At 40.6% G+C, this 27,533-nt stretch overlaps 3 protein-coding genes across 6 annotated transcripts in view; 1 reads left to right on the top strand and 2 right to left on the bottom strand.

The window, feature by feature from the left end:
- The first annotated feature begins 6,873 nt into the window (after window positions 1-6,873).
- Gmnn (geminin DNA replication inhibitor) lies at window positions 6,874-16,880 on the top strand. Of its 2 annotated transcripts, none has more exons than XM_042684150.1 (7): window positions 6,874-7,033; window positions 9,404-9,458; window positions 12,816-12,893; window positions 13,702-13,840; window positions 14,407-14,489; window positions 14,765-14,875; window positions 16,458-16,880. In XM_042684150.1, the coding sequence occupies exons 2-7, from the start codon at window positions 9,411-9,413 to the stop codon at window positions 16,617-16,619; spliced, it is 621 nt and encodes a 206-aa protein (XP_042540084.1). In that variant the 5' UTR covers window positions 6,874-7,033; window positions 9,404-9,410; the 3' UTR covers window positions 16,620-16,880. The 2 variants fall into 2 exon arrangements, with proteins under 2 accessions (XP_042540084.1, XP_042540086.1); XM_042684152.1 differs by lacking the exon at window positions 6,874-7,033 and adding an exon at window positions 7,479-7,497.
- A 1,414-nt stretch (window positions 16,881-18,294) lies between these two features.
- On the bottom strand, window positions 18,295-21,106 carry Armh2 (armadillo like helical domain containing 2). The gene is made up of 3 exons (XM_042683990.1): window positions 21,059-21,106; window positions 20,668-20,998; window positions 18,295-18,745 (listed from the first exon to the last, which is right to left on the bottom strand). The coding sequence occupies exons 1-3, from the start codon at window positions 21,104-21,106 to the stop codon at window positions 18,318-18,320; spliced, it is 807 nt and encodes a 268-aa protein (XP_042539924.1). The 3' UTR covers window positions 18,295-18,317.
- Window positions 21,107-23,004: 1,898 nt separating this feature from the next.
- Ripor2 (RHO family interacting cell polarization regulator 2) overlaps window positions 23,005-27,533 on the bottom strand; it is a 103,804-nt gene continuing 99,275 nt past the window's right edge. For all 3 annotated transcript variants that reach the window (XM_042683807.1, XM_042683809.1, XM_042683808.1), the window contains exon 22: window positions 23,005-23,464. In XM_042683807.1, coding sequence (XP_042539741.1) covers window positions 23,364-23,464 — 101 coding nt within the window. In that variant the 3' untranslated portion in view covers window positions 23,005-23,363. The remainder of the gene's footprint in view (window positions 23,465-27,533) is intronic.

Raw genomic sequence — 27,533 nt, 5'->3', positions numbered from 1 at the left:
GCTTATATGGTGCTGAGGAATCGAACCAGGGCCTTAGGCATGCAAGGCAAGCGCTCTACCACTGAGCCACCTTCCCAGCCCTACTCATTGTATTTATTTTCTTCATAATTAACATAGTAAAATCTAGTCAGCATCAAAATATAAATGATCAACTTTTGTCTATATTGAGTTCGAGACCTAGATTTTTCTCACTTTTTTTTTTGGGGGGGGGGGGGTTCGGTCGTGGGGCCTGAACTCTGGGCCTAAGCGCTGTCCCTCAGCTCTTCAGCTCAAGGCTAGCGCTCTACCACTTGAGCCACAGCACCACTTCCGGCTTTTTTCTTTTTGCTTATGTGGTGCTGAGGAATTGAACCCAGGGCCTCAGGCACGCAAGGCAAGCGCTCTACCACTGAGCCAACTTCCCAGCCCTTTTCTCACATTTTTGCAAAAGAGACAAAGCATACTAAAAGCATGTAACTAATGGCAAAGACACACATTATTGTGCAAAGTTTGAGATACTTCCAACAGGACTGTTGAATGACAGATAAGACCAATATATGATGGCTTGATATTCTTGCTCATCAGTGTAAGGTATATTAAATAGATAGGTTTCATGATGAGGAGAACACCATGCACTATTCAGGCAGGAAAAGAATTTTATTTACCAAATTGCTGCCCCCGCCATGCATGGTGGAGAAGCATGGTTGAAAAGGAAAGGGGGGAAGGGGGCAACCCACGCCTGGGCCAGGACTTATCTAGGCCAGGGACAGGAAGAGGTGTGGCCACACTGGATCTGGATGTGACCTCAGAGTCTGGGACCCTCCTAAGGTCAGATGGGAGGCATGTGACCAGAAGTGGCCCAGGATGTGACCTAGCAGGAGGGGAAGGTGACTGCTTCCAGGTCTGCCAGTTACCTAGGTAACAGATACTGGGTGGAGACTTAGCCAAGAGGGAGGGAGGTGTCCCAGTGCAGAGCTTACAATCAGCTGATGTATTTATGATTCAATTTGGCTAAGGAAAGGAAGTTTATGGATTTCCCAATGAGTAAGATGTTCTTATGTAGGATGTGCAAAGCTTACATTTAGTTTTTTTTTTTATTGTTATTGTAACGGTGATGTAGAGAGAGGTTACAGTTACAGAGAGTACATTTTTTTGAACAATGTCATCCCTTCCCTCACTTGTTTTACTGTGCATCCCTACCTACAAGTTGTGTAGTTCCTTTTCAGCATCATGTCTAGTATCACTGCTGCATTTGTTCACTCTATGTCCCCTCATTTCTGTGTGACACTATACCCTCCCAAAGACAGATAAACTAACAAAGAAGACAAAAGTAAAAAAACAGCAACAAAGAAAAATACCCCTTGTTTCATTTCTTGGAGTTCATTTCGATAAACATTATTTTATATGATCATATGCAGAACAGCTATTGCACCTTTGTGATCCTCTGCTAAGAATATCCTCCATTGGTCTCACTCTGTGTGCCTAGAGACCTGTATAATTCATCATGTCCCAGTGTTTTGTTTTGTGTCAGTCCTAGGGCTTGAACTCTGGGCCTGGGAACTGTCCCTCAGTTGTTTAGCTCAAGCCTAGTGCTCTACCACTTGAGCGACAATATCTTTTCCAGTTTTTGGTGGTTAACTGGAGATGAAGAGTCTCACTGACTTTCTGCCCAGGCTGGCTTTGAGCTGTGATCCTCAGATCTCAGGCTCCTGAGTAGCTAGGATTACAGGTGTGAGCCACTGGTGCCCGGCCCACTGTATTTTTTTGAAACCATCCAATGTTTTTTATTTGTAGACTTATAGGCACAGTCTAGTTACTACAACTGAGGGAAACTATGCAACCTACGTTTCTACATACTCACTTTTCCTGTAAGAAAATGACTAAGAAAATTTGGGTTGTAGTCATCAGAAATCTGTCTATTGATAGGCTATGCCTATCAATCCACTTCACTGGGCTTAAAATCTGAGTCAGAATTGTGACAATCCTGAAGTGGTCTATGAATATAATTTGGCTTTTTTTTTGGGGGGGGGTCCAGTTGTGAGGCCTGAACTCTGGGCCTGGGAACTGTCCCTCAGCTCTTAGCTCAAAGCTAGCGCTCTACCACTTGAGCCACAAGCCACTTCCGGGTTTTTTCTTTTTGCTTATGTGGTGCTGAGGAATCGAACCCAGGGCCTCAGGCATGCAAGGCAAGCGCTCTACCACTGAACCACCTTCCCAGCCCAATTTGGCATTTTTTTAAACTCCTCCCCTCCCTGCCCCCCAGTCCTGGGGCTTGAACTCTGGGCCTGAGCACTGTGCTTGAGTTTCTTTTGCTCAAGGCTAGCACTGTACTACTTGAGCCACAGCACCACTTCCTATGATTAATTTGGAGAGTAGCATTAATTTGCTGTGAAGCTGGTCAGGTAAGATGTCTTCCTAGCAGAGAACACTGCAGTGAAAAAAAAAGTTTCACATGAAAAGTTGAGGAAAAAAACCTATTTTTCAACTTTAAAAACTGGTTACTTTTTTTGAAGGCCATGTTTCAGGTACTGTGCTTAGCACGTTGCATTATGTACTTTAATTTTCAGAGCTTCTGGAGACATAGTTGTTATTGCTTCTTTGCTGGTGTCAGGTAACTGAAATTTAGGAAGGCAGCTTAAGGCTTTAAAAAAAATCAATTAATAAGTGAGAAAAGATCTTGATATCATTTTTGACTTGTCATCTTTCTTTTGTTTTGGGGTTCTGGATATTGAACTCATGGTCTCAGGCATACTAGGTAAGTGCTCTACCACCTAGTAACATCCCTAGAAAATTCTCTAAGTTACATTGAACACATTGTCATATGCTTAAAGGACATTCGTATTTTTTTAATTGTTTGTACCTCATTCATTTTCATTTTAGAGAGAAAGCAGGTCAAAGTGAAGAACAAACTTGTCCAAGATCATAACAGGGTGGATACCAGCGGCTCATGCCTAATCCTAGCTACTACAAAGGCTGAGATATGAAGATCATAGTTCAAAGCCAGCCTAATTAGAAAAGTCTGTAAGACTCTTATCGCTAGTTAAAGCCCTCACCCCACCCCAAAGCCAGAATTGTAGCTGGGGCACAAGGGTAGAGTGCAAGCCTTGAGCAAAAAAGTTCAAGGACAGAGCACAAGCCCTTAGTTCAGGCCTTAGTTAATACCTGCAACAACAATAAAGTGTACAAGTTTCAGAGTTCAGATCTGAAGTTGGGTAGTGACACCTGTACTTGGGTAGCAAGGACACCCGTACCAGGTTATCAATCTATTGCTTCTCAGCTCTCAATTCATCTTTTCTGCCTGCTCTTTGAAAAAGGATCTGGAATGCTACTTATTTTTTTCTTTGCTGCTTGCATTGAAGCTTTGGCAGTAGAGGGCACAGGAGAGTCACTCCAGAAAGAGAGAAGGGTTTTACTTCCGGGTGGTGCAAGTGGCTTTACAGACACCCAACTGGAGCCAGCAACTTCCCAGGTAGGCTCCCTTGGGGGCAAATCTGTAGAGAAATGATTCTACTGAGGCCCTGCCCAGAGAACAGCTTTCTCTGGCACCCTGGTGAGTTGGATTTTTGAGGAAAGATTTCCAGCAAGTTCTAGGATGGGTGGAGCCCCATACAGAATAAGTGTGCTCTCAGCTGAGTAGTTGGATTTTCCTTAGATGCTGTATATAGGTAAAAGAGGAGTGGTCATTTCTTGTATTATAGTCTTTAGGAATTTTTAAAAATGAAGAGTTCTGAGAGATAACTCAAAGACTTTTCTTCCTTCCCCAGACCTGAGATCTAGACATTGTGGGTGAGGGGAAGACAGTGGTAGGAAAGTCACTACTGTAGTGCTACACATAACAGAACTCACTGGAAATGTTTGCTTTGGAACTTGCCATTGTATTTGGAGCTAAGAAGCAAGAATGGTAGCTATTACCAGCCTAGGATTCGGGTTGTCCTATTAACATTTTTTTTCACATAGCAAAAAGTTTAGCAGAAGTAAAATAGCATGCATGAAGTATTTCATAAAAGATACAAATGTTAACATAGGATTAAAAGTGAATTGGCTTGAAGGATACCTTTATTGACTTTTCTCAGGCTCTAGTCCACTTGAAGTTTTCTCTGTTTCCTCTCTGCTGTGTCATTATCTGAAAACAGTCACTTGATAGCTGACAAGGTAGCCTCTTTCTCACCTCCCAGCAGCTAGGCAACTCCATCTATTTTCTCATTTAGTCTTCTCAGGGACTTTCCAAAAGGCCTCAGCATCTTCATTTTCCAGCTTTACTGGGGTACAATTTATATTCAGTAAAATTCCTACTTTATGTATACTATTGAATGAAATTTGGTAATTTTTCAGTCTTGTAACCACTAGCACAATGAAGAAAATTTTAACAAGTATCAGTTGATTCCAGGTCAGGATGAAAGAAAACTAGTGTATTTGTGTTCTTTTTAGCATGGGAGGGGCATTAGTGATAGGGTTAGTTAGTATTAGTTTTCTAGTTCAGGTTAGGGGTAGTGTTAGGGAAGGATAAACTTTTAAAGGAAAACTGAATTTTCTGCTAACAATTAGAAGTAAAATACACGTGAAATTTAAAGGATAATGACAGTATTTTCCTTAATTAGACTCAGACCATTAGGGCTGGATTTTTGATTCGGTTTAGGGGTAGGGTAAAGATTAGAAGAAAACAGATAAGAATTTGGTAAAACTGCACCTTGTTTTAACAAGTATCAGTTGATTCCAGATCAGGATGAAAGAAAACTTGTGTGTTTGTGTTCTTTTTAGTATTCAAAGGTCATTAAGGTTAGGGCTGTGGTTAGTTTTCTAGTTTGGGTTAGGGTTAGGGCTAGGGAAAGGTAAACTCTAGAATAAAACTGAGGTTTCTACTCACAATTGGTAAAGTACACATGATATTTAAAAGAAATGACAATATTTTCCTTACTTTTCCTCTTCTGGATCATTAGAGTTAGGTTTCTGATTTGGTTTATGTAAGGTTCGCTCCTGGATGGCTAACAGACTCCACCCTCCTCGCAGCAAAGTCTCCACCCAGTACCTGCGTTACCTAGGCAACTGGGACACCTGGAAGAGGTCACATCTGCATCCGCTGAGGTCACATCTGAATTTGATGTGGCCACACCTTTCCCCGCCCATACCCTAGATAAGGGCTAGCCCAGGACCAGACTCTTTCTCTCTCTGTTCGTTTCTAGCTCTCTGCTCTCTCTGTTCTATTCTAGCTCTCTTTGTTCTTACCTCTGCTCTCTCTGTTCTATTCTAGCTCTCTCTGCTCTTTTCTAGCTCTTTTCTCTCTTTGCCAGCTCTCTCTCTTTCCCTGCCACGTGGAGTGCCAACCTTGCCTGGTCCCAGCAGGTCTACTGAATAAACCTACCCCTTACCTGAATACCACGTGAGTGCTACTGTTCTTACCCCTCTCTCTGCTCTTTTCTAGCTCTTTCCTCTCTTTCCCAGCTCTCTCTCATTCCCAGGCCTTTCCCAGCCACGTGGAGTGCCAACCTTGCCTGGTCCCATCAGGTCTACTGAATAAACCTACCCCTTACCTGAATACCATGTGAGTGCTGGTGCAGTTCTTACTCGGCTACCTCTTTTTAAAAACCTAACAGTTTAGGAGTTAGGTTAGAAATAAGGGAAGAGGGGCTGGGAAGGTGGCTCAGTGGTAGAGAGCTTGCCTTGCATGCCTGAGGCCCTGGGTTCGATTCCTCAGCACCACATAAGCAAAAAGAAAAAAGCCGGAAGTGGCGCTGTGGCTCAAGTGGTAGAGCGCTAGCCTTGAGCTGAAGAGCTGAGGGCCCAGGCCCAGGACAGGGCCCAGGCCCAGAGTTCAGGCCCCATGACTGGACCCCCCCCCCCCCAAAAAAAAGGGAAGATATTTGGCAAGTATTGGACAATGTACATTTCAACCCAAGCTTATTGAAGACCTTTGTTAAAGGTTCAATGTAGTTTTAATAACATTATCCCATTCCATCAAAGGGAAGACATTACTAATTGAAAGAGGAGTTTTATTCTCAGCACTTATAATAGGTGCTCTGCGTTTTTGTTTTAACTTGAGGCTTGAACTTAGGGTCTGGGTGTCTCTTAGCTTTTTCCACTCAAGACTAGTACTCTACCAATTAAGCTGTGCCTCCACTTCCAGCCCTTTTGGTGGTTACTTGGAGATAAGAGTCTTATAAGTTTTCCTGCCCTGGCTGGCTTCAAACTGTGATCCTCATATCTCAGTGTCCTGAGTAGCTAGGATTACAGGTGTCAGCCACTGGGTGCTGTTTTGTTCGTTTTAGGCTCTCAGTGAATATTTGAAAGATTATTTGAAAATGAATTGTCTTACCTCACCACAAATGCAAAAAAGCCAAATATAAATGCTTTTTTGTACGACTTAAGAGGCCACACAATTTATTTTTTATTTATTTATTTTTTGGGTCCGGTCGTGGGGCCTGAACTCTGGGCCTGGGCGCTGTCCCTCAGCTCTTCAGCTCAAGGCTAGCAGTCTACCACTTGAGCCACAGCGCCACTTCCGGCTTTTTTCTTATGTGGTGCTGAGGAATCGAACCCAGGGCCTCGAGCATGCAAGGCATGCGCTCTTCCACTGAGCCATCTTCCCAGCCCCAACGCCACACAATTTAATCGTGCACTACAGGCAGGAGTACGATTACATTTCGTCCCTCTCTTATATAAATCAAATGGGGCCAGGTCCTTGGCTAGCTCTGCATCCCAAAAGGAAGTTCGGAGAGCAGGGTCGGAGGAATAGGCCAGAGGTCATATTCCCTGCAGCCAGGCCAACGTCTAGGTGTTTCTGCTCAGGTACCCTACCCGCCAACGCCCACTGCGCAGGCGCAGGGAGGGGCGTGGCGGAAACGGGCGGAGACCAGAGGTAAACCGCGGGAGTCCGGTGGCTCCGCCCCGCACACCGCGTCACCAGATCACGTGGTCGCCTGGGAGCGGACGGGTCGCTTTCGCCCTGGACTAGCTCCAGAAGCTGCGGAGTCCAACGCAGGTCGCCTGTGGGGTCCTGTACCGGGGGTCGCTGCCACAGCTACCAGCGTTCGCTCCGAAGCCGAGCGTTTCTCACCCGGTAAGTAGAGAGGATGGCAGGAAGTGGGGTCTCCAGAGCCTCCGGGGTACGGGCCCCTCGTAGTCCGCTGTCGGCGCCTGCCAGCCAGGAGCAGAGTACACGTTCCGACAGGCTCGGGATTCTGCCGGGGTAAGGGTGAGGGGGATGCGGAGCAGTTTGCAGCACTTGGGCGGGGAAGAGAGCGAGGAAGTCGGCCGGCCGGCTCCGGTCGGGTCGGGTCGGGTCGGGTTGGCGGGGTCGGTTTTGGCGCGCTCTGGCTTTCGCGCTTCCCATTGGCTGGCGGGCGACGTCGCGCGGCGCACGTCGGCCCGAGGCTCCCGCCGCCAGTTGGTGGGCTGGGCGCTGCTGGCCCTGGGGACGTCGGTCGGGTCCGAGGGCCGCTTAGCCTGGACCTCCCATCCCGGCCGTGGCGTTGAGGCAAAACCAGATCCGCAGAGGTCCGCAGATTTAGCTGCTCAGACCAGGTCTCTCCTTCTATTAAAATAACGGTGTCAGATTTCGTGAGGGCTTTATTTCTAGTCGTTAGACGAGAACCAGAAGGGACTGGGAACGTGGCTCAAGTGGTAGAGTGCTGGCCTTGAGCAAAAGCAGCAAAGAAGGAGAAAAGAACGAGAAGATAAAAAGCAAATGAGGCTGCACGGTTGCTGTCAGGAGTACGGTAAACACGAAGGGTTAAACTTCCTCAGTGATTTTTTTTTCCCCCCACTTTTTTTTTTTAAAGCACCCTGTGGCATTTTAGCGCTTTGCCATCTAACCCAGAAGTTTCCCTACAGTATGTTTTCCTCTTTCAGTTGCATTCTGTTTAGCTGTCGCTTTTCAAGAAATGTTGCTCGTGACCCAGTAAATAATTTTATAGTGTAATGTAGGCCATGACCTGTTGGAGCCTAGTGAGATAGAAAATAAAGTAGCACCACACATGCATTGTTGCATACCTATGAATACCTGTGTGTGTATGTGTGCGCGCGCTTGGACACTGCTAAAATATGGGTCATAGTTTGAAAACTGCTGCACAGAGTAAAAGTACAATTATTATTAGAGGGTCAGTTTTGATTGAGGGTGTTTTGGTTAATTACTCCCCTTATCTTCTACATACCTCTTACTTTCTGTTCCCTTATTAGTCATTCTTTCATGTTATTCTGGTGGTTAAACATTCCCTATAAAAGTCAGTGCCTAAGCTGGTGCCAGTGGCTCACACCTGTAATTCCTAGCTACTCAGGAGACAGATCCAAGGATTGCTGCTCAAAGCCAGCCTGGGCAGAAAAGTCCGCTGAGACTCTTTCCTCACTTAACACCCCCCCCCCCCAAAAAAAAAAAATAAGACAGAAGTAGAACTTTGAAGTTGTAGAGCACTAGCCTTGAGCAAAAAGTTCAGGGACCACACCCAGTGCCCTCAATTCAGGCCACAGCACACACAAAAAAAGTGCCTATTCTCAGCTGACTGAATACTAAATCATTGTTAATGCCACTTCCAATTTTATTATTGAAACATTCAAGTTAGGATATTGTTTGTTGTGCTGAGGATTGAAGCTAGAGGTCTTGTGTAGACTAGCCTAGGGTTGTACCACTGGGTTACATTCCAGCTTTTTGAGACAGGGCTTTGAAATTGCTATTTAACACAGTCTAACCTCCAACTTAAAATCCTCTTGCCTTTGCCTCCCAAGTGCTAGGATTGTTGTTGTACACCACCATGGTTGGAAGAATGCTATTTTTTTTTTTTTCCTGGTTATGGGGTCTGAACTCTGGCCTGGGAGCTGTCTCTCAGCTCTTCAGGTCAAGGCTAGCGCTCTACCACTTGAGCCATAGTGCCACTTCCTGCTTTTTCTGCTTATGTGGTACTGAGGAATTGAACCCAGGGCCTCATGTGTGCAAGGCAAGCACTCTACCACTGAGCCACCTTCTCAGCTCAAGAATGCTATTCTTTTTTTTTTTGGGGGGGTCTGGTCCTGGGGCCTGAACTCTGGGCCTGGGCGCTGTCCCTCAGCTCTTCAGCTCAAGGCTAGCGCTCTACCACTTGAGCCACAGCGCCACTTCCAGCTTTTTTCTTTTTGCTTATGTGGTGCTGAGGAATCGAACCCAGGGTCTCAGGCATGCAAGGCAAGCGCTCTACCACAGCCACCTTCCCAGCCCCAAGAATGCTATTCTTTAGAATGCATTTGAGCACACCCAAATAGCAGTACTTTGTTTTCTCTGGTGTCCAGTTCATAGCTCCTTTTACTTTCTATTTAATGCAAGACGCTATCTTGATATTACACCATATAGTAGTATCAGGTTTATGATTCTGATACTGTAAATGAAAAAAAGAATCTACATTCTACCTTCTGGTGCCAACCATATTGGTTTTTTACTTAATAATCTTTTGTGCTTCTCTAGCTATATAATGAATTCCAATATGAAGCAGAAAGAGGAGATCGAGGAGAATGTCAAGGTATGTAATATAATCCTGTTATATGTTGTAGAAAGCATGTGATTGAAAGTTTTCGGTTTTCTTTAAAATTTTTGATTTTTAAGAGATGGGGCCTCACTGTGTTTCTAGGACAGCCCTAAACCCTTGAGCTCAAGCCAGTCTCCTGCCTCAGCCTCCTGAGTAGGTGGTACTGTAAATTTGAAAGTATTTTTGACATTTTAACCTGGCTGTAATTTCTTTCTTTCTTTTTCTTTTCTTTTCTTTTTTTTTTTTTTTTGGTCCAGTTGTGGGGCCTGAACTCTGGGCCTAGGCGCTGTCCCTCAGCTCTTCAGCTAGCACTCTACCACTTGAGCCACAGTGCCACTTCCAGCTTTTTTTTTTTTTTTCTGCTTATGTGGTGCTGAGGAATCAAACCCAGGGCCTCATGCATGCAAGGCAAGCGCTCTACCACTGAGCCAACTTCCCAGCCCCTGGCTGTAATTTTTGTGAACCTTAAATTCACTTTTTTTTATGCTGTTATAAATGGAGTTGTTTCCTTAAATTTCATTGTTTAGTTATTGGTGCCATATCAAAACACAACTAATTTTTAGATCTTGATCTTGTGTCCAGTAATCTTCCTAAAGTTACTTAAATAGTTATAGGGTATTCCATGAACAGGATTGTTACTGCTTTATGTTTACTTTACTTTTACATTTCATGAAATGATGTTATTAAAATCCTTTGTGGCTGGGCATATGTGATACACACGTGTAATCTCAGCATTTGGGAGGCCATTGCAGAGGGGGATCATGAGTTCAAGGCCAGTAAGATGAGACCCCATATCAAAAAAGCTTTTTTTTTTTTTTTTTTAAATAAAGCCTATTTAATGTTTACTGGCAACTATAGAGCCATCTCAGATATAAAGGAACTTGTATTCTGTTTGATAGGGTTATTAAGATATCAACCTCAGTTTACTCATCTGTAAACTAAGTGAAATTAGCAGTGCTAGATTTGTAAGAGTGAATTTTAATTCAAGTTTTATAGATTCCTTGCCAATAATATATACAGTTCTTTGGAAGAATATTTGTGTGTATTTGGGGAGGAGAAATTTCGCAGAATTTCAATTTTCTAAAAAGATTGACTCATAGACTCATAAATATGCAAATGAAACTTTCTGATTCTAGAAGTATATTCCAGTGCATAATCTGTATGCAGAAAATAGAGTAGGTAATGTTGCCTTCCTTGTACCATATTTTGTAAAGCTTAGATGTCATAAAAGTTAAATCTTGGGATTTTTTTTGTTTTTTGGGGGGGTCATGGGGCTTGAACCTCTGGTCCTGGGCGCTGTCCCTCATCTCTTCAGCTCAAAGTTAGTGCTCTACCACTTGAGCCACAATGCCACATCCGGTTTTCTGGTGGTTAATTGGAGATAAGAGTCTTATAGCCTTTTCCTGTCTGGTCTGTCTTTGAACTATGATCAGCAGATCTCAGCCTCCCGAGTAGCTAGGATTACAGGTGTGAGCTACCAGTGTCTGGCAGGAATTTTTTTTTTTTTTTGTATTGTTTTTTTTTTTTTTTTTTCCAGTCCTGGGGCTTAAACTATGGGTCTGGGCGCTGTCCTTCAGCTCTTCAGCTCAAAGCAAGTGCTCTATCACTTGAGCCACAAATGCCACTTCTGGCTTTTTCTGCTTATGTGGTGCTGAGGAATTGAACCCAGGGCCTCATGCATGCAAGGCAAGCACTCTACCATTGAGCCACCTTCCCAGCCCCAGGATTTTTTTTTGTTTGTTTGTTTTGTTTTGTTTTTTGGGTCCGGTTGTGGGGCCTGAACTCTGGGCCTGGGCGCTGTCCTTCAGCTCTTCAGCTCAAAGCTAGCACTCTACCACTTGAGCCACAGTGCCACTTCTGTTTTTTTTCTTTTTTTGCTTATGTGGTACTGAGGAATTGAACCCAGGGCCTCAGGCATGCAAGGCAAGCACTCTACCACTGAGCCACCATCCCAGCCCAGGATTTTTTTTTTTAAATGACAGTGTCTTATCTGGATCTTTTGACCATAACTAACATCAAGCATTTAAGGAAATGAGCATCTCCTGTACTAAAGTTCCAAAATTACATTTTCTTTGTCTGGAGACTATAATCTAAATTATATCTGAAATATTGTTGTAATATTTGTTCTCACAGTTAAATAGTGAGATAATAATCAGAGTAGAAACTTTACCGTGGGAAAGGTGAACTTTGTCTTGTGAAGTATCATGTAGAATCAGTAACTTTCTCACGCTGGTATGGTATCATGTTCTTGCTAACCTTGTTTGAGTATTCACCATTGTTTGCTATCCCATGGTGGCAGTCTAACTAATGATTTTTTGCAAAAATAGAGCTTTCAGATCAGGAAATATACAGAGGCTATTTACATATTATAAGGAAGGCAGTATTTTTTTTCCAAAACAATAGCTTGGGCATTTTCAAGTATTTTAGTATGCCTTAACCACTGTCAGTTTTATCAATCTTCTAGTGAATAGGCTTGAAACAAATCTGCTTCTATAATCGTAATAAGTGTTGAGGTGGGTTGGCTGTTATATATGTACTTGATTTTATGTATAGTATGTCCTTAAAAATATATTTCTTTTGTGAATATATACCAATGTTGTGTGTTATTCACTACTTACAGGTGGTCTGAGATGAATTCTTTAGGAAGAAATACTTTATTTGGGGCTGGGAAGGTGGCTCAGTGGTAGAGTGCTTGCCTCACATGCATGAGGCCTTGAGTTCCATTCCTTAGTACCACATAAGCAGAAAAAGCCGGAAGTGGCACTGTGGCTCAAGTGGTAGAGGGCTAGCCTTGAGCTGAAGAGCTGAGGGTAGCGCCCAGGCCCTGAGTTCAGGCCCCATGGCCGACAAAAAAAAAAATACTGTGTTATAAATAGAGCCCCCTAATTAACCATTTTTATGAGATCATACTATAAATGTTTTGAGGTTTTCTTGTATAAAAATAGGGTATAAGTTTCTAATTTGTATGGAAAATACATTTTTTAAGTTTCACTAGAGTTTTGTCACATATAGTTGAGACTGTTACTAAGGACAGAAATTGTGTGTTTTAATTAGTTAATGATTAGCTGTCAATGGTTATGGTACACATTGAAATGAGTGATTTATATCTAGTTTGGGTAATAAACATTCTTAAGAATTTCTTCAAATTTTATCATACTCTTAGGATATACGTTAGTGAGTAGTTGATTAAACTAGTGTGTTCAGATTAGCATTATAAAATTACATTGCAGGCCTATTCTTATTGAATTTTCCCCCCAATTACCGTAGGACTAAGTCTAGTCAAATAGAGATTTAGTAACTAAAAAACCATAGAAACTAAGTAACCAGGTAATGAACTATCTTGACTTTTAGAATAGTCCCTTCTCAAGAAGAACTCTGAAGATGATTCAGCCGTCTGCAGCTGGACCTCTTGTTGGAAGAGAAAATGAGGTATGAATTATAGAGCCAGGCTGGATTAACAGGCAATACTACCAATACATTGAAAACATTTCCAAGCCAGGTGCCAGTGTCTCAAACCTGTAATCCTAGCTACTCAGGAGGCTGAGATCTGAGGGTCACAGTTCAAAGCCAGCCTGGGCTTATCTTCAGTTAACCACCAGAAAACTGGAAGTGGCACTGTGGCTCGAGTGGTAGAGTGCTCTGGTTGAGCTGAAGAGCTGAGGGATAGTGCCCAGGCACAGAGTTCAAATCTCACTATTGACAAAACTGACAAAACAAACAAAATTTCCAAGATTCTTTTAATCTGAAATATCTTAAGTTGTAGAAATGTGGAAATAATGTAACAATATCTTTCCCCGAGAATTTGTATGTTTTCATTTTTGTGAGTTTTGTTTAATTTCTCAATTTGGGAAGTTCAGGATTGCTAATGATACCTTTTATAGTACTAGGATGATGTAATAAGTTATGAGTCACTTTAGGAGAGTAATGTTTGGTATTTTGAGAATAAATAGATTATTGTTTTACCCCTGTATATAAATGAAGAAATCATGGGTGAGCATATTGGGAATACTGTCTTTCCCTGGTACTGAATTTAAATGTGACATTAAACAGTAAAAAAAAAAATTTCAGTTGGGCCTTATACCAAATTGATTCCAAAATAGCTGTTCCAAATAACATTCCTAAACCATCACTACCTTTTTTTGGTAGTTTTGTAAAAAGCTATTTCGATATATGACAAAATTACCTAGTTTTTTTATTTTGCTCATTAAATCAAAGTAACCAGATGTTCCCATTATAGTTACCTAAAGACTTATCCAAAAAGAAACACTGGAATGACCAGTTAACATCTAAGACTTCCAGCTCCAGAGTCCCAGAATCTAGTGAAAATAAAAACACTGAAGGAGCCACTCAAGAAGCATTTGATCTTATGATTAAAGGTATGAAAAAATTACCAATTTTAAATTGTGCTATAATTAAATGTCATAAATGTTATTTATCAATATTGTATGAATCCTTCCCCAGCCTCTCAATCTCAGAATACTATGAGATACTGGACTTCCATGCTTTTGTTTATTTATTGGTTTGAATTCTGGGCCTTGTGCTTGCTAGACAGGCACTATTACTGATGAGCCTTAACTGTAGCCTTGTTTTCTGTCGTGTTTTTCTTTTTTTCCTTTGTCAGTACAGGGGTTGAACTCAGGGCCTGGGAGGTGGTCCCTTAGCTTTTTCACTCAAGGCTGGTGCTCTCTACCCCTTGAGCCACAGCTCCACAGCTGGCTTTTTGCTACTTACTTGCAGATAAGGGTCTCAAAGCTAGGATTATAGGCATGAGTCACAGGTGTGTTGCCTTTTTTTTTTTGGAGACAATCTTGCTGTGCCTAGGCTGGGCTTTTGAAATATCATTTCTCCTGCCTCAGTGCCCTGAATGCCGGGATTACAGGCATATTTACGATCACTCCAGGGTTATAGCAATTTTTAAAGGTTAATATAACATTTATTTCAGAAAATCCATCCTCTCAATATTGGAAAGAAGTGGCAGAAAAACGGAGGAAAGCTCTCTATGAAGCACTTAAGGAAAATGAGAAAGTATGTACTATATTAATTTTTCTAATATTTAAAGAAATTCTAGTATTCTACTTTTGTTGCATTAATAGCATAGCTAGACCAATAAACTAACTTTTATATTAGACTAAGAAAGGTTTGACAAGAAAGTCAACTGTTACTAAATTACCATACAAAATCCTATTATGTTAGAGCTAACTTTATGCAACATGTGTTTGTCAATTATGCACTTGGAGGCATATAATTTGATTAAAGCATAGCATATCTATGAAATAGTGAATTTTATTTGTATTACATAGCTTCATAAAGAAATTGAACAAAAGGACAATGAAATTGCCCGCCTGAAAAAGGAGAATAAAGAATTGGCGGAAGTAGCAGAACACGTACAGTATATGGCAGAGGTAATAGAGGTAGGTAATTTCATGTTTACTTAATTCAGATGCATGTGTTTTCCTACAAAACTGAAGCAGTAGTGTGATCTAGTAGGCGTTTGGGCTCTGTAGTCAGATTTTCTAGGTTTGAGTCTTTGCTCTTGAATCGAGTTGGATTCATTTTCCTTAGCCAGAAAATGGTAGTGACAATGCGTACATATGAAAAAGTTAAGGAAGATTATTATATTTCATAGTGTGTGACATTGCTGTCATATATAAAGCTGTTTATTAGTACTCTAATGGAATTTGGCAGTTATAACTGACTTTCAAACATTGGAAGTAGCTAAAGTTGGCCTGGGCCCTGAAATCCTACCTACTTAGGAGGATGAGATCTGAGAATCACAGTTTGAAGCCAGCCTGGACAGGAAAGTCCTCATGAGACTTTTTATTTCCAATTAACCACTCAAAAACTGGAAGTGGCACTGTGCAAAATTGCTCAGAGACAGCACCCAAGTCCTGAGTTCAAGCCCCATGACCAGGAGGGGGAAAAAAAAAACAAAAAACAAACCTTGGAAGTAGCTAATGTGTTTGTGAAAATTATCCTGATGACTGTGATTTTACCAGGATTGACCTGAAACAGGTTTAAAACTTAACTCATGTTTGGAAAAGAAAACTGATGGGAAGTTTTAAAATCAAAACTTCTGTGTTGAATTGTAGTATATTTTACAGTTGTGACAAAACATTAAATTTTAAAGTGCTGTAGTAGCCGGGCACTGGTGGCTCACGCCTGTAATCCTAGCTACTCAGGAGGCTGAGATCTGAGGATCGTGGTTCATAGCCAGCCCGGGCAGGAGAGACCGTGAGACTCCTATCTCCAATAAACCACCAGAAAACTGGAAGTGGCGCAGTAGCTCAAGTGGTAGAGCACTCGCCTTGAGCTGAAGAGCTGAGGGACAGTGCCCAGGCCCAGAGTTCAAGCCCCACGACCTACCAAAAAAAAGGTGCTGTAGTATAGTAGCTCTCCTAAGTGTCTTAAAATTTTTTTCTGCAGCTGATTAAAATGTAGATAAGAATCCAATGTGTAGCCTACAAAATTAAGAGGAGTAAGGGAAAGTAGTGGATAGGAGAGGGATGAGTGAGAAGAATGTTGACAGGAGTGACCGATCAAGCTATAGTCATAAACTGCTTTGTTAAATGACAATACCTTTGTTCAACTACTTAAAGATAATAAAAGAGGTTGGAGGTGTGGCTCAGTTGGTAGAGTACCAGCCAATGAGCAGAGTCAGGTATCAAGTCTGAGTCCCGATGTCACATAAAATATAATAATTGAAAAAATTGAAAAAAATTAAGAGCATCAAGTTCTCATTTCAATTTTCTAGAGAAAGATCATTTGGGCTTTGAAATCAGTTCTATGCTTTAAAGAATTGAGAAAGTATTAAGCATTGATTTGACGTATGTAATCTAGCATGATGGAGATTTTGATATAACTTACTGCTTAAAAGTGAATTTGGAGGCAAGAGGGAAAAAATCGATTACAATATTGAGGGTCAACAGTATCAGCATACTGATAGTGGGGTTCAGGTTAAAGATTTCACAATGACTTTGGTTTATTCTTTAAAAGAGGCTGAGTAATGAACCTCTGGAGAGCTTTGAATCACCAGATAGTCAGGAGTTTGACTCTGAAGAGGAAACTGTTGAGGATTCTGAAGTGGAAAACTCAGAAGCTGGTACAGGTGCTGAAGAAACTGTATCTTCCTCTACAGATACAAAACCATGTATATGAAATTCATTAGTATTTGACTCTTAACATACTACCAAGGTTTACCTCCACTCTCATTCTTTGTAGCAGAGTAAAGAACTACATAATGCAAATGCAACCATCAAATTTCCTCATTTGGATCCTGGGACACTATTTTGTATTAAAATACAACTAGCATGTATTTTTAATCTGTTGTTTTATGTAAATAGCATTTTCATTTTCTCAGTTGTCAGAAATAACTTGTATATTTGATTAAATAAACTTGGTTTTCCTATTGCTTATTATTTGTATGTCTTGGAAGAATGAATATAAAGGGTCTTTATAGAAAATGTGGCTCACGTATGTAATCCTAGCTACTCAGGAGGCTGAGATCTGAGGATCACAGTTAGGCCAGCCTGGGCAGGAAAGTCTGTGAGACTCATATTTCCAGCAAACCACCAAAACACTGGAAGTGGCGCTGTGGCTCAAGTGGTAGAGTGCTAGCCTTGAGTTGAAGAGCTTAAGGGACAATGCCCAGGCCCAGAATTCAAGCCCCACAACCTACCAAAAGAAAAAAAAATGTGTATTTCTGTGCTGATGCATTGTTTTGCTTTCCCTTTTATTTTTTCTCTTCTGTCTTAGAGGAAACAGGAAAATGAGCTGATCCTTGTACAGATGAGAGTTGGTTGGGCCTTTTTTTAAGTCCCAAACCTGCTTGTACCTCAAGCTCACTGGAAGCACTATTACTTTTTAGATTTGTGCACAGGATTATAGGCATGAGCCACCTGTGCCCAGCCATCTATTATGTCTCACAATTATAGTCAGTACATCTTCTAGTGAATTTCTATTTCATGAACTTAACTTTGAAAAAATTTTAGCAAGGATTTTATTTTTTATTTATTTGAACAGGGTTAAAGTAGGGAGAAATGAAGATAGATTTTTCTTGCATCCCATATAGGAAATGGGAGTTGATTCTGAACTTAGTTTTTAAGAAGCACTTTTAAACTTTCAAAAGTACATTGCTTAAAGAATATGGTATTATGAGATGATATAGGTTTTTCTTATTTTTTATTTATTTTTTCCTATAGTGCTGTAGTTCAAGTGGTAGAGAGCTCCCCCTGAGCTGAGGAGCCCAGGGACAGTGCCCAGGCCCAGAGTACAAGCCCTACAACTGACAAAAGTTTCATTGTGACCTTCCCATCAGTAATGAAGTGCATGTTCTTAGTCTGCTTCAAATAGCTACTAGAAAATAGTTTTATGATTTTATGGTAAACAGTTGAGATAAACAGTCTGGATTTTATAGAATAACAGGCAAAAATTAGTATTCTAGCTCTACAGTTTTATAACCATGTATATTTCCCATTATATTTACCTGCAGGCTTTCACTTTATATAGATTTGGTTCTTGCTATGTTGCACAGGTTGGCTTTGAACTTGTGATTCTCTTGCCTCAGCCTCTAATGCAGCTAGGATTACAAGCCCGGGCTACTGCACTCTCTGTGCATAAACAAGTTAGAGGGCATGAGAGTATTATACCCATAAACAAGTTCAGAGGGCGTAGATAAGAGGTCATCTTAAACAGCAATGCTTTTTCAGATGTTTTGTTACTGCAGTTCACTAACGACATGAAAATGACAGAGCTCTTTTAACAAAAAGATGACATGGAAACAATACATTGATTTTATTGTTTGGTTCCAGGGTAATACAATCATAGAGCTGGGTCATGTAAATGGATTTAGAGGAATTAATTCCTGTGAAAACCAATTAGGAAATACAACACTTCTGCAAAATTCTCAGGCCATCCAGACCAGTTCTCGGAAGCCAACATTTGTAAATGATATTTTAGTTTAGGGCACTCTCTGAGCTCCTTCATGAGAGATAAGTTGTTACATGTCATGACAGAGAGGACATAACAAGTCCAAAATCGAACGTGGAGGTTGCTGTCTAATTCACTGTTGATAGTTGACTCAAAACTGCTTTCAAAAAAGGTAATGAGAATAGGAATAATCTGCAGGTGTTGGGCTCTTTTCTGGCTGACAGGGTCTAAGTAGCACCAACTTGCTACACTCTGGAGCAGCAGAATCTGTATTTTTGGTGCAAAGCTTTGGTTTTGCAACAAGGAAATGACTTCTTTCATGTATTCAGTTGAATATTTCGCAGCAGTTGGTCCTCCTGTAAAACAGGTATTTGCACTGCCAGAATTATTTGCTACATTTAGTAGTTAAGTCACATTTTGGAGTCTTCTGTATTTTCATATTATTTTTAATGCTGCTAGGAATTGAACCTATGGCCTTGCTATATCCCTAGATCCTATACTCCTCTTTTTGTTGTCATATAGGTGACAGATTGGATCCTCTGAAATTTCCACATGCTCTGAAGATGAAACTATTACAAGCATAGAGAGTAATATGATAAGTGTGGGAAGGTTACTGCCTAAGTCTCCTTTCCTGGTACTTTTGTGCCGGTACTAGGCCCTGAACTCAGGGCCTGGGTGCTGTCCCTTAAACTTTCTCACTCAAGCTCTGCCACTTGAGCCACAGCTCTACTTCTAACTTTTTGGTGGTTAATTGGAGATAAGAGTTGCATGGACTTTCCTACCCAGGCTAGCTTCAAACCTTGATCCTTTGATTTTTGACTCCTGATTCCTTTAATCAAGCATAGAGAAACATTTCAAGATAAAAACCTGGCTATGTTCACTTAGCAGATCTCCTTCATGATCTCTGACTAATACATTGGGGAAAAGAACAAAAAAAAAAAAACCATGGATACCAGAGCATTGGAACAAAGTAAAAGAACTGAGCCCAAAGCCAGGAGCCAGGTTTTCACTTGTTTGTAGCTATTCTGTTTTCTTTTGTTTTTGATGTTGGTCTTGGGGTATGAACTCTGGTCCTTGGTGCTGTCCCTGAGCTCTTCACCTCAAGGCAAACACTATCATTTGAGCCATAGCGCCACTTCTGGTTTTCTGGTGGTTAATTGGAAATAAGAGTCTCATGGACTTTCCTGCCAGGACTAGCTTTGAACCATGATCCTCAGATCTCAGCCTCCTGAGTAGCTAGGACTACAGGTGTGAGCCACCGGCGCCCAGCTATTCTGTTCTTATAGACATTTCTTACCCATTTCTTCCACAAATCTCAGATTAACATAAATTTACAAGGTTTTTCTTTCTTTAGCTACTGACTCAGCCTGATTCTAGATTCTACTTTCACCATACACTTGAACCCCATATCCTACTTCAATTTTGGATTACAGCAAGGTACTGGCCAAGAAGGCTCTGGATGAAGAATACTTGAATAGATGTTTTTTATTTAGACTAGGCACCAGTGGCTCATGCTGTAATCCTAGCAATTCAGGAAGCTGAGATCTGCAGATTGTGGTTTGAAGCCAGCCCTGGTTGACAAAATTGTGAGACTTTTCTCCAGTTAACCAGAAAGCCAGAAGTGGAGGCATGGTTCAGTGACAGCATGTAACCCTGAATTCAAGGCTCTGAGGTGTGGCAGTTTGAAGCTGGCCTGGCATAGGTCTCTAGTTAATCAGGAAAAGAAAAAAAAAAATCTGGATTGGAGGGATTATGCAAATGGTAGAACCACTAGCTGTTAGTGAAAAAGCTGAATGGGAGTGGTGGTTAGGTCCTGTGTTCAAGCTCCAGTGCCCCAGTGCCAGCACACACACATATAAAATATAAGGTACATTTATTATGCACTGGAATCATATCACTATTAAAGTCAACTCCAATTATAGACTGATTTTTATGTTAATAAAAGCATTTACTTATTGTTTTGAGGTAGTGTTTCACCATCTTGCCCAGGCTAGCCTTGAACTCCTGAGCTTAAGCAGTCCTCCCACCTTGGCCTCCCAAATAGCTGGAACTGTGTCACTGTTCCTGCCAATAAAAACTTTGATAGGCAAATTCAGTAAATACATATAATAAAAATGAATATTCTGATTAGTATTTGATAGGTATATTTTAAAAACAGTATCTTGTAGTTACAAGTACAAGCTAGTAAATCAAAGGAAATGTTACTAGAGTCTTAATCATCAAATTCAGTGTTTCAACATGTGCAGATTATGAAACAGCTATCTTAGCATAATGATACCTGTGAATGCCAATATTCCAATTTTCTGGGCTGCTTTAGCTCTCTCTTCAATGGGTAGAGCATTGTTCTTCAATATACGGCCAAGTACTGTAATTTTTTCTTTATGAAAAATGCCATCACCTGTAAAAACGTATTCTTCATTCTCCCTCACAATACATTTCTTAATGTTACTCCAGAATTTTTGAAAGCGCTGACGTAGCCCTGCAAAACAATTGTTCATCCGAGCCCAATAGCTCATATTTACTGTGCAGAAAGGCCTGAAGTACTTCAGGGACCCACAGGCATTGACAATCTCACAGCCAAGAACTCTGGAATGGATTGCTTGGCAACACTAGAATGGAATAATACAAGTCCAGAGAAAATAGCATGCGCCTAAATTCCTAAACCTTACCTCAAACTTATTTTCCCTAATATACACCAGACTCATTCCTGTCTTCATGTTTGCTTATGTAGGGGTTTATTTTGAACTTGCTCCATTCTTTGGCTATCCTAACAAGTACTGAGCTGATTTTCACTGTTTTTTTTTTTTTTTTGTCCCAGGACTTGAACACATAGTTCAAGGAATTGAACTCTCACTTGGCTTTAGTACTTTTATCTCTTGAGCCACACATTCATTCTAGCTGGTGTTTCCTTGTCCTCTTCCTCCTTTTATCAATTTATTATCTTCATTTATAGATGGAAGAATTTCAAGATAAACTCAGGTGAAGGATGTTGTGTAAGTAACCAATTCAGAAAGGACACGCATGAGATACATCAAACTGCATGAGACTAGTAATTAAAAAATAATTTTTATTTTAACTTTATGATTGGAAGAATGATGAATACAAATGTCACAAAACTAAAAGCACCCTCAACCAAAAGTAAAATAAGGTACAAAAGATAATGGAATTAATTACTCATGCAATATTCAAAAAAATTAAAAACCCAGGAACAAAGCCATGTAATATCTGTGATTTGACTTTATAAAAAGCACTCCAATCATTTAATGTAAGACTGTTAACAACAATACTAACTATAGACTGTACAATGCTCCTTTAAAGTGATGAATATATGCATATGTAATATTTATAAATTTACAAATAATGTACATTAGAACTTCACAGTCAAGAACTTTTTTTTTTTTTTTTTGCCAGAAGCCTGGCAAACAATTTTCACTTCAAAGTGGTATCAATCCTTTTTTAAAAGTCTTGCTAAAATGAAAATATTGAAAATAACATCTAAGTGAGACTTTCTATACACACATCCAGCATACATGATATTCCACAGTTTACACTTATTTATGTTGTTTTTGATACCTTGGCATACCCCATCTTTTAGAGGAAGAAACGAGCTACTGAATGGTCTTGTACTTTTTTGAATGGACCTGCTATCTTGCTACCGAAGCAATAAATGAGTGCTGCTCTTTTAACTCTGGCCAGAGAATCTCAACTGCAGTTGAATGGCTTCTCTAGGGACAGTTTCCAGGACACCCTTCTCAGTCTCATGGCCATTTGGACAGAAGCAGAAACCCTGTTTCCATGCCTCTTCATCCCTATCCATCCCATTAGGATTCCTCCAACGTTCAGATTTCTACTTCAAGACTATCACAGATGTCTAAATCCATGGCTTTTTATTTGTCTTAGCAGCAAAGTACCTATATGTAAGAGTATCATAAAAATGGCTTTTGTGAAATACTTTTTAAAAATTTAAGCATAAAGCTGGGCACTGGTGGCACACACCTATAATTTTCACTACTCAGGAGGCTGAGATCTGAGGATCACAGTTCAAAGCCAGTTTGGGCAGGAAAGTTTGTGAGACACTTATCTCCAACTACCTACCAGAAAACCAGAAGTGGCTCAGTGGCTCAAAGTGGTAAGAGTGCTAGCTTTGAAGAGAAGAGTTTAGGATAGCGCTCAAGCCTCAAGTTCAAGCCCCATGACTGATTAAAAAAAAAAAAGTTTAAGTTTTAGTTTTGGGAGCCTTGCATAGTGGCACACATTTCTAGCACTCACAGGACCGAGGAAAGAGGATTGTGCATTTGAGGCTAGCCTACCTACAGAGACAGTCTCGAAGATGTAGATTCCATCTGAAAAAAAGTTTTTCATTACTATTTTTCCTTTTTTTTTTTTTTTTTTTTAAGCATAATGGAAAGATTACTAGGGAATTTTTAGGGATGGGAGGCAAAAAGTAGTGGAGCTTACACAAGTAAAAATTAAAAAAAATTACTCTTAACAATGGTTTATCTTGCTGAGATTGCAGACAAACTTGAAGAAATTCTTTCTTTGTGCTTTGTATTTAAAGAGAAATTAAGTAGCTAAAAGGGCACTCAACCCTGGAAACACAACAGAGAAGACCTGCAAGGAATATGACATTTATTGAAATCTCACATGATGGTTTTCAAACTTAAGTGTAGTACTTCCCCCAAATGTACAAAGATGGCTATTTTCAAATTCCAATTGTATTCAGACACAAACTAGATTTAAGTACTGTCAGACAATAATGATATCATCTACTTTATTATACATAGCCCTGTGCTAATGGCCAAAGAGAAAAAACAGGTACTGTGGAACTGGACTGAATTCTTTCTATAACACATCACATTTCCAGACCAACTCAGCAGAACATGAGGTTCTAGTTACAGTCCAGCAAAACCACACCGCCTTCAAAACAAAAAGGGCTAGAAATTTGGACAGTGGTTATATGGTGTTAACGTGTAATTAAAAGGCTGTGGCAACTTCAGTTCCATGACGACCTCCAACTTTAACACAGTCTCGAGGAAATCTGTCCAGCTGTTCATATGCCAGTCGCCCATCTTCTCCTGGAATACAGCATTAATTAGGAATACTACTTCAAACTTTTAAACATTTTTATTTATCATGCAAAATAAATTTATATCAATGGCATCCATATGAATTGCTACTTCAGTGGTTTTTCTTTTTTCTTTTTTGTCTTTTTTGGTACTGGGGACTGAACTTAGAACCTTGTATTGGCTAGGCAAGCACTTTGCTGCTGAGCTACATCCCAGCCCTGGTTTTTCATGGTGCCTAGGAATCAACCCAGGGCTTGGGTAAGCTAGGCTAGCACCTATTACTGAGCTATATTCCAAAACCTGCATTGCTATTATAAGCATTTGCTCTGTTTAAGAAAAGCCATCCTGTATTATTATTATTTCCATTATTAGTTTTGGTGCCAGTACTGCGGCTTGAACTCAGGGCCTGGGTGCTATGCTTTGGCTTTTTGCTCAAGGGTACAGCTTTATCACTTGCCACAGCTCCACTTCTGGCTTTTTTGTGTTTAATTGGAGATATCAGTCTCATGTACTTTTCTGCCTGGGCTGGCTTGAGATGCTCAGATCTCAGCCTCCTGAGTAGGTCAGATTGGCTGGTGACATGAACCACCAGCACCCGGCCATCCTGTATTATGCTAATCATGTTATTGATTCCTAGACAATATTTAGAACACCAAGAACCTCAGAGCTAAGACCAGAGATCAAAAGAATGCCAAGTTATGTAACAAAGTAGAAGTCATCTGATGCTGGTAATTTATATATCTAGATTATATTTTAAGTGCATTTGGGATTTCAATATGGCTTATTTCCCCCCCCCCCTCCCCCATTGTAGGGCTTGAACTTTGGGCCTGGGCGCTATCTCTGAGCTCTTCAACTCAAGACTAGCCCTCTACCACTTGAGCCACAGTACCATTTCTGGTTTTCTGGTGGTGAATTGGAGATTAAGAGTCTCATGGACTTTCCTGCCCGGGCTGGCTTTGACCTGTGATCCTCAGATCTCAGCCTCCTGAGTAGTTAGGATTACGGGTGTGAGCCACTGGCGCCCGGCTATATGGCTTATTCTTGACTTCAGTGAGCTGACCTTTGACACAAAGTTTATTACAAGCACTATATATCTATACATTTAAATAATCATTGGTAACTTCAAATGTAGGCCTTCAAGCATAAGTGAAGATGACTCTGCCTTATAAACATACAGTGAGGCAGCTGTCTTCTGCAAGACAACAGCTAATTTGGTTTAATTCACAGCAATCTCATGGCCAGTGAACATGCTATTTTCAAGACTTTTTTGTTGTTCTCATCCTACTTTACAGAGGAAAATGAGGGTTAGAGATGTAGCTCAGAGGCAAAGGGTATGCTTAGCATATGTGAAGGACAGAGACATGATAATATGCAAGGTTTCATTTAGTTCGAGAGACAAAACTGTTAAAAGTTATGCTTAAGCAGAGGAAAACAACAGAGAAACCTGTGTGTGTGTGTGTGTGTGTGTGTGTGTGTGTGTGTGTGTGTGTGTGTGTGTGTGTGTGTGTGTGTGTGTGTGTGTTTAGTTCGAGAGACAAAACTGTTAAAAGTTATGCTTAAGCAGAGGAAAACAACAGACAAACCAGTGTGTGTGTGTGTGTGTGTGTTTAGTTCGAGAGACAAAACTGTTAAAAGTTATGCTTAAGCAGAGGAAAACAAGAGAAACCAGTGCGCGTGTGCGTGCGTGTGCGTGTGTGTGTGCGTGTGTGTACACACATAGACCTGGTTCTCACTTGGCTTTTGTCACTCAGGGCTGGTACTCTCCCACCTGAGCCAAACCTCCACTTCCTAAAAGGGATTCTTTTTTTTTTTGCCAGTCATGGGACCTGAGCTCTGGGCCTGGGCGCTTCAGCTCAAGGCTAGCACTCTACCACTTGAGCCACAGTGCCACTTCTGGCTTTTTCTGCTTATATGGTGTTGAGGAATCGAACCCAGGGCCTCATGCATGCAAGGCAAGCACTCTACCACTGAGCCACCTTCCCAGCCCAGTAAAAGGGATTCTTGATATGCAAGTTTTAGGAAAGGGGTGTAATGATTTTTATAATGGGATGTGGGAAAAAAGCCCTTCAAATATCTAAAGTCTGATGTAGATTAAAAAAAAAATCAACATAAGAGATTGTGTTTTTTGGAGGTAGTTTTCAAGTTCTGGTTATTTTGGAGTAGAACTCTGATTTTTTTTTTTTTTTTTTTTTTGCTGGTCCTGGAGCTTAAACTCTGGACCTGGGTGCTGTCCCTGAGTTTCTTTTGCTCAAGGTGAGTGCTCTACCACTTAAGCCACAGTGCCACTTCCAGCTTTTTTGAGTAGTTTACTGGAGATAAGACTCACATGTGAACCACTGGTGCCTGACTTGGAGTATAACTCTTGATGCAAATGTTTACGTAAGAGTTCAATATTTAAAGCAAGCTAAAAATAAGACCTTCCCAGCTAATAGTAGGAAATGAAGAGACAAACCCTTCCCCTCCCCCTGTAACTGCCCCTTCCCCAGAAACAAGTGTTATTTGAAGAATTACTGATAAATACCAGGCCAGCTTCTGGTTTAATTAAGAATAGTTTAGAGATAATTTGTTTTTGCCCTAGAATCTGACTCTAGTGGTAAAAGGGTTTTTAGTGCCTGGCTGGGTATGAGTGTCAGCTGGAAGTTATTCAACCTCCATGCTATTGACTGGAACATTTGTTTGGGTGTTATTGTTTTAGTGTTTTTGAGATAGGGTTTTTTATATAGCCCAGGCTGTTCTCAAACTCTGAAACACTTTTGGATCCAAGCAATTCCCCCCACCCCCACTACTGGGGACTGAACTCAGGCAGGAATTGTATTATTTAAGCCACACATTTAAGTCCCTTTATGCATTTTTTCAAGGTAGAGTCTTGCTTTATGCCCAGGTATAAAGCAGTGGCAAGTGTATGCACAGTCAATGTGGCTAGCTCTGAACTGATGGTGGAGAGTACACAGTGCTGGGGTGAGAAGAGGCGGGAAAGCTGATAATTCTTAAAGATATTGCTGTTTGTGCAGCTCCATGGAATCTTGGGGTGCATTCTATGGGTGTACATTTCTTAGCTTAAGAGTGGGCAGAGGGTCAAACCTGTTGGTGCATGCCCATGAGCCTAACTACTTGAGAAATGGAAAGAAGAGCAATTCTAGTTTGAGGCAAAGTTAATGAAACCTTACTTCAGAAACAAAATTCCAATACAAAAGGGCTGGGGGATGCCTCAAGAGGTAGAGCTGTGTTTTTTAGTTTTTTGGTTTTGCTTAGCATGTATAAAGTCCTGGGTTCAATCCCCAATAAGAGAGAGGGGGGAGGGGAAGAGCTAGAGAAAGAGGGAGAGAAAGGGAGGGAGAGGGGGAGAGAGGAAGAAAAAGAATAAAAAGAAAGAGAACATCATTAGCTATACTTTACAAATATCTGTTCTGTTTATTTAAAACTTTTCACAATACTAAGGGATAAGTGAGTATGAACATTTTAAATAACTTTTATACCTAAAACTATATAAGTAATAACTGTTTTATCCTTTGAACAAACATATGCTAAGTTTCCTGGACAATGAATGATGGATTCAATAGCAGAACAAAGTCGTCTTAATCCTGTAACTGTAAGAAAGAAGGCCTAAAAGTGAATGGGATTTTCATGGTGATTACAAAGATATGAGTCTCCTTTACATGATTAAGATACTAGAGTCCAACTAGGGAGTTTTATTTTCAGATTTTATATATATATATATATATATATATATATATATATATATATATATATATATATATATTCAGAAGATAGTTTTAAGACTGTAAGAGTATTTTGTTATAATACAATTATTTGTAACAACTACGTACATTTCTCTCTCCTAAATTCCTTTATAAGAATAAAAGTATGGCTGGGCATCAGTGGCTCATGCCTGTAATCCTATCTACTTGGAAAGCTGAGTTCTAAGGCTGACAGTTTGAAGCCAGACTGGGCAGAAAAGTCCGTGAGACTTTTATCTTCAATTAATCATCAAATCCTGGAAGTGGAGTGTCTCAAGTAGTAAAGCATCAGCCTTGAGCAGAAAAGCTAAGGGTCAGTGCCCAATCACTCATGCCTGTAA

Source organism: Dipodomys spectabilis, unplaced genomic scaffold (assembly GCF_019054845.1).
Source record: "Dipodomys spectabilis isolate Male_0828 unplaced genomic scaffold, ASM1905484v1 ptg000085l, whole genome shotgun sequence".
NCBI classification, from domain to species: Eukaryota; Metazoa; Chordata; class Mammalia; order Rodentia; family Heteromyidae; genus Dipodomys; species Dipodomys spectabilis.
Note: the sequence above shows the minus strand (reverse complement) of the source record. Positions and strands in the feature narration are given on the sequence as shown.

Coding starts and splice junctions, on each gene's coding strand:
- Gmnn (XM_042684150.1), top strand. CDS start 9,411: ATGAATTCCAATATGAAGCAGAAAGAGGAGATCGAGGAGAATGTCAAG. Junction 14,490..14,764: donor CACTTAAGGAAAATGAGAAA/GTATGTACTATA, acceptor TGTATTACATAG/CTTCATAAAGAAATTGAACA. Junction 14,876..16,457: donor ATATGGCAGAGGTAATAGAG/GTAGGTAATTTC, acceptor ATTCTTTAAAAG/AGGCTGAGTAATGAACCTCT.
- Armh2 (XM_042683990.1), bottom strand. CDS start 21,106: ATGAAGACAGGAATGAGTCTGGTGTATATTAGGGAAAATAAGTTTGAG. Junction 20,999..21,058: donor TTAGGGAAAATAAGTTTGAG/GTAAGGTTTAGG, acceptor ATTCCATTCTAG/TGTTGCCAAGCAATCCATTC. Junction 18,746..20,667: donor TGGAATATTGGCATTCACAG/GTATCATTATGC, acceptor CCTGTTTTACAG/GAGGACCAACTGCTGCGAAA.